Genomic DNA, 10582 nt, shown 5'->3' with positions numbered 1-10582 from the left:
AAATTTTTTCTTGTTTCCTCCCACTCCATTTCTGCCGTTTGAAAGATTGGGTTTTTCTTTGTTCTACACATTTTTTAAGTGGTTTGAGACTGATACATTCTATTTCTAATCTTCTGTCCTCCCCCCCATAACCTGGTTATCCTAATATGCATTTTATTTCCACTAAGAACAAAACTTTACTGTTGTGAATACAAGAAATGTGTCTTTGATGCAAGTATCAGAGATACATTATAAAGTGTAATTTAAAAAAGGGTTCAGAATTGTGAACCTGACTTGTGCTTCATGATCCACCATTTGTTTGGGGCAGAGAAGTTTGATTTTGTGATTAACAGCAACAAATTCCACCATAAACATTTGAATTTGCTTTAACCACCAAGTTAAAGAAAAAAATCCAAGCTTACTGTAACCCTAAATATAGTTTCACATTTTTAACACATCTAGTACAAACCGTAACATCTAATTTAGGATAGGATATATTCCTATAATTACTTTCACAATGGAATTAATCAGAAAGAATTTGCAGATTTCCTTTTATTAAAAAAAAAAAAACACAAACAGAAGGGAAGATGGCTAGAGGTTTAACATTTGTGAAAGCTGGCTGTTGGTTACATTTTTTGCTGTCTTTTTCAGTATCCTTGATGATTTCGTCATTTAACATGAAATAATGCCTTTGAGCCCACCCTGATTTGTTGAACGCCGCTGACGCCCCCGCCACATCGAGAGGGCGGGGACCAGCGACTCCACAATCACTTCCGCCGCCGTCGCCCGCCGCGCTGCTGTCTGGCGGGGGAGGAGCTGAAGGCCGGCGAGCAGCGGCTCAGCGGTCGTGGCGCTTGGACGTCCGAGAGCTCTGCTCCTCCGGAGAGCGTGCGGGCGTCGTCCCTGGGTGAGTGAGAGGCCGTGGACGGCCTCGATTCGGCCCGACGTGGCGGAGGGCCGAGTGGCCCGGCGTGGGCGCCGGCGGCCGGGCGCGGGGGCGAGGGTTTGGGGCTGTGAGTCTCAGCGAACGGATTTTTCAGGCTCACCCCTCGGGAAGGGGTGGGGCAGACGCGGGACCTCACTGCGGAGTGAGGCTCGTGTCCTCCTTTGGCCGGTTCGTGGGCCCCATCCTCCGTCCCTTTCGTGTGGCCTGTCCAGGCCCCCCAGGGTTTCCAAACATCGCTATCTGGGAGGGGAGTAGTGGTCGAGGCCCTCTCCCACCTCCTCTGCCTCTAGTCCCCTCCTTCCCTCTTGGTCTCTCTGCAGGGTACCCCGTGGCCTTTCTTCCCCCATTTTGCCGTTGTCTTACTGAAAGGTGAATTGTTAGCATTTTTTTTGGTAAATATATTATTTCCAGGAAAAGAATTTTCTGAAAAAACAAATTAGCCCCAGGGAAATACTATACCCACACGCCCCTTTCTTCCACTCCCCCCCCCCCCCCCGTGCCATCCTTTTGGATCTGATCTGTCCATGGAGCTGATAATGTTCTCATGTCTCTCCGTGTGACATTGTGCCCGCTCCCAACCTCCTGTCGGCCATGTGTACTGGGACACAAACACCACAAACACAGGCATACACACATACAGACATTCACCTGTACCCATACACCCACACACAGAAATCTTACACTGCACCCCAATACTCCCCGCCACCCCAATACTCAACGTTCTGGTCTCCCTTCCCGAGTAAGTGCTTGCATGCATACATGCACACACACTCTCTCACACACTGTCATGCCCTCCTGTGCCTTTCCCCCCACACACACAGTACCACACACCATCCAGTGCCTTTCCTTGCCTCTCACTGCCTGCCACACACACACCTCCAGAAGCGACCGCCTTCTCCTTGTGCCTGTGTGCTCTCATGTGTACACACAACACATACAACACACATATAAGGACATCTTGGATTGCTTGCTCCTTTTTCATACTCCACTTACATACAAGTGCACCCACGCACACTCCTTCACACACCCTCTCAAATGCTCCCAGCTCCTGCTCTCTGTCTGCCCCGTATGTGCATAGATAGCCCTCCTTTCTGGCGCCTGCCGTGTATACACTGACACATAAATCCTTGTGGGGGATGCCTCCCCCCTCCTGCTATCCACTTTTGCCTATGCAGACATCCTTTGACTGCTGGCCCCTGGTCCGCCCACAGCAAGCACACCCCTTTCTAGTTTTGTTTCCTCACCAATGTAACTTGCCACTTGGATGAACACACACACATGTACTCATGCACACCCCTGTCCATTGCCACCATACCCATCTATGCCTGCCACAAACATAAACATGGGCAGCCCAGAGATTCCAGCTGCCCCCCCCCACTTTACTCTGATACTTACACACACCCTTCTCCTCTGAAGCCACCCTTCCTATGCTTCTCATTTTTTACTCACATCTAGAATGGGTCTCATTCTCTCTGACACATCTTTTCCCACCATTACCTGGCCCTCCCCCCTACACACATAGACAGCTCTCCATTGCATCATCACTGCTCCCCCTCTACCTGCCCCTCTTCTCCCCACTGATATGTAGGCACTCATGAACATGCTGTGATCTCTGATTTCCACCTTGTTCCAATTTGCATTTCTCCTGCATGTCTGTAGGGCTCAGAAAAATGCAGACACCCCATAAATAAAAAGGCATGGTGCTCTTTCCTCTTCCCACATTGGCACAGTTCCGCAGTACTTCATCCACCTGCCAAGTGTCCAGTCACCTCCACCTTCTGTCAGATTCTCTCCTAAATCTGGCTTTCCTACAACCCCAGTTTTGTGATCCTTTGGCTAATATTGAAAATGTTTTCCAGGTCTTTACCTGACAGCCACTGGAATGCTACTCCAGGGCTTAGAAGAAAGTGAAACTAAATTTAAATGCCCCTTATTCTGTTACCTGTCTGCAGGAGGCAAAATAAGTCTCCCTGCTTCTTTCTTCTGAACCAATTTAACTCCCTTCTACAGAGTGTGCAGGGGGCAGGAGCCATTCCACTTGTGCCCCAGCTGTATTGGAAAGCCTCCTAAGTTAGAGCAGTGAGTCAGGAATCTAGCAAGCCTGTATGGCCCAAGCCAGCAGAAGGGTTTCAGGTGGCAGCAGCGCAGGCGATATGGAAGAGAGCATGCTTATGTTGGTTTCAGGCCATCCACGAGCCAGCAGGAAAGGATTTACTGGCAGAGAAATACGACATCTGAAGTCCCAATGCACAGATCAGCCCCCAGCCAAACCACCAAGAGGAGCCGATCGCCTTTTTCTAGCACACGTCGGATTTGGGACGACAGTGCAAGCTCAGGGGCGAGCCTGAATGTTGATGATGAGGACTACTCCAGGTACCCGCCAAGAGAGTATAGGGCTTCGGGGAGCAGAAGAGGAATGGCTTATGGACATGCTGACTGTTTGGGGGCAGATGATAGTGAGGAGGAGGGGGCTGGGCCTGTTGAGCGTGCACCGGTGAGAGGGAAAACTGGCAAGTTTAAAGATGATAAGCTGCATGATGCAGAGAAAGGTGCAAGGTCTTTGGCGGGAGTGCCCTCACAGTTCTCTGGTTTTAACCATGATGTGAGAGAGGAGCTTGACAAGCTAGAGCCAGCCCCTGCAGCCAGGTGTTCTGCTAGCAGAGCCGAGTTCCTGCAGCAAGGTAGCATGGCTTCTCAGAAGCCTGCAGAAAGCAAGGTGGCTACAAATGGTGACCACCTGGAGAGGGAGAGACAGGAGCAGAATTTACCTGTGTGTCCCAGCAGGGCTCCTGTGAGTATCTGTGGTGGTGGGGAAAACACCGCAAAGAGTGCAGAGGAACCAGTGGTGAGGCCCAAAATTAGAAATCTGGCCAGTCCCAACTGTGTGAAACCAAAAATATTTTTTGATACTGATGATGATGATGATATGCCACACAGTACTTCCAGGTGGAGAGATACTGCCAATGCTGATGATGGCCACTCAGATGGCCTGGCAAGAAGAGGCAGAGGTGAGAGTTCAAGTGGCTACTGTGAGCCAAAGTACCCAGAAGACAAGAGGGAAGCCAGGAGCGACCAAGTGAAGCCAGAAAAGGTGCCAAGACGGAGACGAACCATGGCCGACCCTGACTTCTGGACATACAGTGATGACTACTACAAGTACTGTGATGAAGACTCTGACAGTGATAAAGAGTGGACCGCCACTCTGCGTCGTAAGTATAGAGGTCGGGAGCAAGTTCTGTCCTCCAGCAGTGAAAGTTGGGAGACACTGCTGGGGAAAGAAGAGCCAGAAACTGAACAAGCCAGAGCTAAAGCCAGTGCTGTTACCGCTGCTGGTGCCACCGCCAGTGCCAGTAGCCTTGGCAGCAAAGAACTCGGAGAAGCTTGCGGACCATCTCTTCAGGAAGAGGTGCAGGCATCCCCAGCAGGAGGACAAGCCCCTTGGCACCAGTATACTGAAAATGAGAGCAGCAGCGAGGGTGACAATGATTCGGGCCAGGAGTTTCTGCAGCCCGGGGTGTTCATGCTGGATGGAAACAACAACCTGGAAGATGACTCCAGTGTGAGCGAAGATCTCGAAGTGGATTGGAGCCTCTTTGATGGGTTTGCCGATGGGCTCGGTGTGGCTGAAGCCATCTCCTATGTGGATCCTCAGTTCCTTACATACATGGCACTCGAAGAACGCCTGGCCCAGGCCATGGAGACTGCCCTTGCGCATTTAGAGTCGCTCGCGGTAGACGTGGAGGTGGCCAATCCGCCGGCGAGCAAGGAGAGCATCGACACTCTCCCTGAGATCCTGGTCACTGAAGACCACAGTGCGGTAGGGCAGGAAATGTGCTGTCCAATCTGTTGCAGTGAATATGTGAAGGGGGAGGTAGCCACCGAGCTGCCCTGCCACCACTACTTCCACAAGCCATGCGTGTCCATTTGGCTTCAGAAGTCAGGCACCTGCCCTGTGTGCCGCTGCATGTTCCCTCCCCCACTGTAAGACCAAGGCACTTTACTCTTGGTCTGATGATTTTCCCCATCTGAAATCCACTATACTGCAGGAGCCCTTGCACAATTAACAATTAAATTGAAACCATTAAAATGAAAACAATCATTCGATTAATCTACACCTGTTGATTCTTTGTGATTTTTTTTTCCTCCAATGTGAAAATGGTCATGTACGACTCATTAAAAATCATACTGTCTTTTAGAGGTTAGAAAGGAAAAACTAAACTTTCTAAATGCTACTTGAGATTGCAGTAAGAGCATACATTTTCTAACAGGAAAGTTGAAATCAATTGCAGTTGTTTCCTTTAGTAGAATATGTTGCTGTTAATTGTAACATCAGGTTAATCTGTTAACTATGTCCAAGAGGCATCATTTTTGTTGCATGTTATGGGTTAATGTTCCTGTAATGCAGTGCCCGTAAAAGCCTATTAAAGTTCTTCTTCTGGTTTTACATGGTATGGTGGAATTGCTTGGCTTTGCCTAAAACAGTGGTACTAAGTGACTTTCTCATTGATCCCTTGCATCTACATTCAATAGGTTTTGTGGGCATTCCTGGAGTAGAAAAGACGTTAGTTTCACTGGGAATGCGGACTCAGCAGCAAAAATGAAGGATAATTCTTTTTGAAAGTAGGAGTAAAGTGTATGCTTTTCATACTGTGATGGGGGCAATGGAGAAGACGCCGTCGGTCTAGGGGAACAAAAGAAACAAAAAGCATGGTAAAACCAGGGCACGCTGATGGGAATAAATCCAAACTGACTGTAGGGATGAAGGAGTTCACATCAACTTTTAGAAATAGAAATCTCAGAGGGAATGGGTAAAAAAAAAAAGCTGCTTATAACATGCAGACTAGTGCTGTGTTAAAGAAAGGTGTCCACCTACATTACACCCAGCTACACAGAGTGAACTCAGTGAATTTGGCCATATTGGCTTCAGCTTTGCTCTCGCTCTCACTCTCACTCTCGTGCATGCTCTCTCCTGCTGCCCAACCCATTATATTTACCTTCTTTCCTCTACAGAGGTAAGCACTATGCAGAGTGTATTCACTTCTTTTTTACATGTGTGTGCATGTATGTGTAGCTATATGTATATGTGTAGGCTAACATGTACATGCATCCATAACCAATATAGGGTGTTTGTTTTTTAAATGGATATCATTGATAGAATGTATGTATCGTTTTACAACAGGATTTTTCCGCTCAACATTGTTTTCAAGATTGAGCCATTTTGGGCCTCCCATGGTGGCACACGCTGTTGAGCGCAGCGCTGGGAAGCTCTCCGCAGCCTCTGCAGAGCTGGTTCAATCCCGGCCGGCCGGCGAGGGTACCACATGGCATAGCAGACCTCTCCTGTCGCACCCGCTGCTCCCCTCAGCAGTGTATTTCTTCAGTCTGCCTGTTCTGTTCCCCCTCTGTCTCTGGTGAATCCTCTCACCCTCCCGTGCATCTGGCCTGTACCCCGGATCTGTATAAATAAATAAATCTTCAAAAAAAGATTGAGCCATTTTGATACATGCAGAGCTAGTTCATGCAGTTTAACTGCTGTATATTAAAATAATCAATTGTGTGAATCACCACAGTTTATCCATTCCCATTATTTTGTGGTAATGAACCTACTTAATAGAGGCACCTGTGTGAGTTTCTCTGGGGTAAGTATTTGGAGATGAAATTTTTAGGTTTACAGGGTTTGAACATCTTCAACCTAACTTGATATTGCCAAATTGCTCTCCCAAGTGATCGCACTAATTTATGCTCCTACCAACAGTTTATGAGAGTTGTTTTTCCACAGCTCCAACAGCCTGGGTATTGTTAATGTTCAACCTCATTAGCAATCAGTGACACGTAAATTAACACAACAATGAAACATATTGTGTCCATCAGAAAGCAATAGATTTTCTTCAGGATAATATCCAGTTTGGGCAAGGCAGAAAAGAAATGGGAACATTTGTGTTGTTGGTGTGAATGTAATTGATAGCAGCCTTTGTGGAGAGCAATCTGTAGGAGCTATCTTTCAAAGTACAAGGTGGCACATGTCCTTCCGCCCAGCTTAGATGCTGAGGTAGTATGGAATTAATACTACTAAGCAGCAGTTACAAAGGGTGCTGATACAAATATCCAAGACAAATTGTTAACTGTAAAGTTATCCAAGACAAATTGTTAACTATAAAACAAAACCTTACAAAACCAAACTGCATATGCAAATGCATAAAAATGTTGGAAGACCCAGAACCTGATGGCAGTGGTGACCTCTGGGGAGGGTCAGAGGTAGGAATGGAGTGAGGAAGGGCGCTTTTTGATATTTTTCCCCAGAAGTGATTTGTTTGATTTTTTTTCTTCACTGTCAGTCCATTTTCAGGAATATTAACAAAATAGATAAAACATTTCCCTACTTTTAAAAAAGAAAGGAGTGTTCACTTACCACAGATACGGAATCATGGGTGGAAGCCACAGGCCTTTTATTTTTCTGCAACTGGTCAAGTTGATATTTATAACTTCACCCCCTACAGCCATTCTGTACTCCCTCTTGGCCTTCAGCCAGCACCTCAGCTGTCACGGGAACTCAGAAGTCTGTGACCATGGAGGGCCCAGTTTGGGTGGGATTGTGGTGGTTGGCCTCATATTAACCTTAGGGACTGATTTGCACCCCATGAGGAAGTAGGTTAGGAGCACCTTTTGGGCCCCGGTCATCTTCCTCCCTGCTCTTGTGCACAGCAGCAGCCCTTAATTTCCCCTAGTCACAATAAGCAAATCTGTGGAAGGGGACTCTTCCCCAGCACGAGCAGCCCCCTGCTGGTGTCTGAGAAGCCTGCCTGTGCAGAGGGTCATGCTGGAGGTGAGCTCTCCAAACAAGGGAGGCCCAGAAGGCCTAGACCTTGGCCTCTGGGTCCTGAGTAGCTCAAACTTGTGACCTCAACTAAGTGTATCAGAGCCTCATGTGCAATACCTTCATTCTAGAGGGAGGGAGGGAGGGAGGGAGTCAAGGAGCTGGGGCAGGGGGAAGCATTTGCCTCTGTGATGCCACGGTGGTGATGACTCAGTACCCAGCCATGTTGAGGTCAGTTCTGGCACCCAGTAACTCCTGTGTAGGATGTGGCTGTGTCTCTGGCTGCCCAGTTCCATGGTTCCTGTGTTTCTGATTCTCCAGCTTCCCTGACAATCTCCCAAGCCACCCCCACCCCCCGCTTTCATTAAAACTGTTCTGCTTCAATTAGCTAGAGCTGATTTCCATTATTTGTAACTAAGAACCCTAACTGGCCTGCTTGCTGATACCATAGCCCACTTTTGTGTCTGTTTTCTTAGTCACGTGGGATATCCCGAATGGCTGAGTATCAGGCGAGTTCTCTTAACAAGGTGGTGGACCCATTACTGCACCTGGAGCCGTGGTTCTAGAACGGCTGGCTTCAGCCTTAAAGCAGTTGTTTTTTGAGAATAGGGTACTTGGCATATTCATTAAAGGTGCCATAGCCACACCACCCTTGTGGGGTTCTGGACTGGCTTCTTGACTTTGCGATAAATAGGCCACCTGTGTGGTCACTGATTTGGAGCATAAACGACTACTTACAAGATAGCACTCCAGCTTCCTGAGGTCACCCCCTGCCCCCACTGCTGGTAGGTAGGACAGCTGTACTGTTCTAAGGTCCCTCCCAGCTCTAAGGCCCCATCTTTTCTTAGCTGTCTGTTCCGGCTAGACCCTTCTAAGTTTATGCCTGGACTTCTGGCCTGAAATGTCCTTTCCAGCGCTGTCAATTCTACCCAACCTTTAAAGAGTTCTGGTCGCATGCCAGCTCTGAAAACAATATTTTCTGATACCCCTAGCTCCTCCCATCTCTGTGCCCCATCTCTGTGAGTCATTGAGGCCAGGAGATACCTGATCATTTCCATCATTCCAGCACTTGGTATGGGACAAGAAAGTTTTCGGCAACACTTGCCCATAGGATGGATGAGTTCTCTTGAAAGGTAGGCTCAGGCAGGGGTTATGTTCAGAGAACCCAGGAATAGTCATGGGAGAAAAGGGGGACCCTGGCTCAACCAAATGTGTCTGACCCAGCCTTAGTCCCACTCCTGCCCTAGCCTCTGCAGGCCCCCGGACTCCTCTTCACCCCTCCCACCCTCTCTCCCATTTTCTGTTTGTCCTGCTGAATCCTCAGTGTTTCAGAGGCCGTTGTCAGGCCCAGAGCCTGTGGAGAGGTGGTGCTGCTCATCTTGAAGATGGACACTATAGAGCAGCTGGTCTCAGCACACCCCTCTTTGGCCTGGGTTTAGCACAGAGCTGAGAGGACACCTTCTCTCTGCCCACCTTGGACAAGGCCTGGCGATGAGCAAGCTAGGTGCTGGGATCCTTGAGCCACACTTTCAGCCTGCCTTGGCATTCCATCTGCAGAATGGGCCTTTGCAACCAGGCATACTGCTGCCCATTTCTTCCAACCCCCGCAGGTCTCCCATACTGTTTCCTTCCTCAGGACTTCACTGCCCCAAAGAGGGCAGTAAAACATTAGGGAACCTTCATCATCCCTCACATTTCGATAAGATTTCCTCAGATCCCTTCATGTTCGGTGATGTCACTAGATCCTCCTATCCACGCCCCAGAAGTCACGTGATAAGAAAGCCAAGGTTCAAACAGGTGGTGGCAGTTCTGAAGAGATAACAAAAGTCTGTTTGCAGGGGTGGGGGTGGGTTCACGAGGTGTGGGAAGTAAGATGGATATTTTCTCTCCCACCTTTTCCAACCCCTGTGTGTTGAGGATTGGGTGGGGGTCTTGGGCTGAAGGACTAGGCAAGAGCAGCCTGCCCCCCCTCCCCCCACAAGAAGGCATTGGGCGTTTGGGCAGAGAAAGAGGAGTCATGAGCTGCAGAATCATGGAAAGGCTTTTCCACCAGATGTGGGGCCTGGGAGGTAGCAGCTGCTTATAGACACTTGAAGGAGTGTGGCTAGAGCTTGGCCTCGGAGGCAGCCTGGAGGAAAACAGGAATCAGGTACCAAATACAGGAGAACAAATCTCCAGCCACTCAGGGGAACAAGGACCAAGGCACTGCTTAGCCTGGACCACGCTCAGGTTCTGCAAATGCAGGCCTGGCCACTCAGCTCTTGGAGCTGGGGAATCAATGCTGACTAGTTCGGCTCATCAAATATGTATTGGTCTTCTGCCTGTGGTTTGTCGGACCGAGGACTGCAAGAGCTGAATAAGGTGTAGTCCTTCCCACAAAGTGCTCACCGTCTAGTGTGGCAGACAGACTTGCCCAGAGATGATAGCAAGATACTCAAGACCACCCTGGGGTGACCTGGGAGCAGTCTGGCTGACTGCAGGGGAGGGGGACTGGTCCTTGCAAGTATCCAGGATGCAGCCGCCCCCAAAGCACTAGGAGGTGTTAGCCAGGTGAAGTAAAGGAGGGAAGATGGGCCCTTTCACATATTATCTATCAGTGGGAGTGCCAACTGGTTTGTTTGAAGGGCCCTTTAGTGAAATGTAGCGATATTTACAGTATGCACACCCTTACCCGGCAGTTCCACTAGCAGGAATTTCTCCTACAAGAGCAAAATCACAAGGCTGTCTGTACAAGGATATTTATTGTTGCATTGTTTACAGTAGCAAGAGACTGGAAAGCATTTCAATGTCCATCACTAACAGCCTGGCTAAATAAATTATGGCACAGCCTTCAGACACTTCAC

The 10582-nt window shown here is 48.7% G+C and overlaps 1 protein-coding gene across 2 annotated transcripts; it reads left to right on the top strand.

Moving 5' to 3' along the window:
* The first annotated feature begins 762 nt into the window (after window positions 1–762).
* Window positions 763–6397, top strand: PJA1 (praja ring finger ubiquitin ligase 1). Of its 2 annotated transcripts, XM_037512307.2 has the most exons (3): window positions 763–886; window positions 3110–3298; window positions 3863–6397. In XM_037512307.2, exons 2-3 carry the CDS (start codon window positions 3171–3173, stop codon window positions 4908–4910), a joined length of 1176 nt encoding a protein of 391 aa, XP_037368204.1. In that variant the 5' UTR covers window positions 763–886; window positions 3110–3170; the 3' UTR covers window positions 4911–6397. The 2 variants fall into 2 exon arrangements, with proteins under 2 accessions (XP_037368204.1, XP_037368203.1); XM_037512306.2 differs by having other exon boundaries at window positions 3110–6396.
* Window positions 6398–10582: the final 4185 nt, after the last annotated feature.

This window comes from Talpa occidentalis, unplaced genomic scaffold, assembly GCF_014898055.3.
Source record: "Talpa occidentalis isolate TD23 unplaced genomic scaffold, MPIMG_talOcc4v2.1 talOcc4.15, whole genome shotgun sequence".
NCBI classification, from domain to species: domain Eukaryota; kingdom Metazoa; phylum Chordata; class Mammalia; order Eulipotyphla; family Talpidae; genus Talpa; species Talpa occidentalis.
The sequence above is the reverse complement of the archived record's forward strand: the minus strand, read 5'-3'. Positions and strand labels throughout refer to the sequence as shown.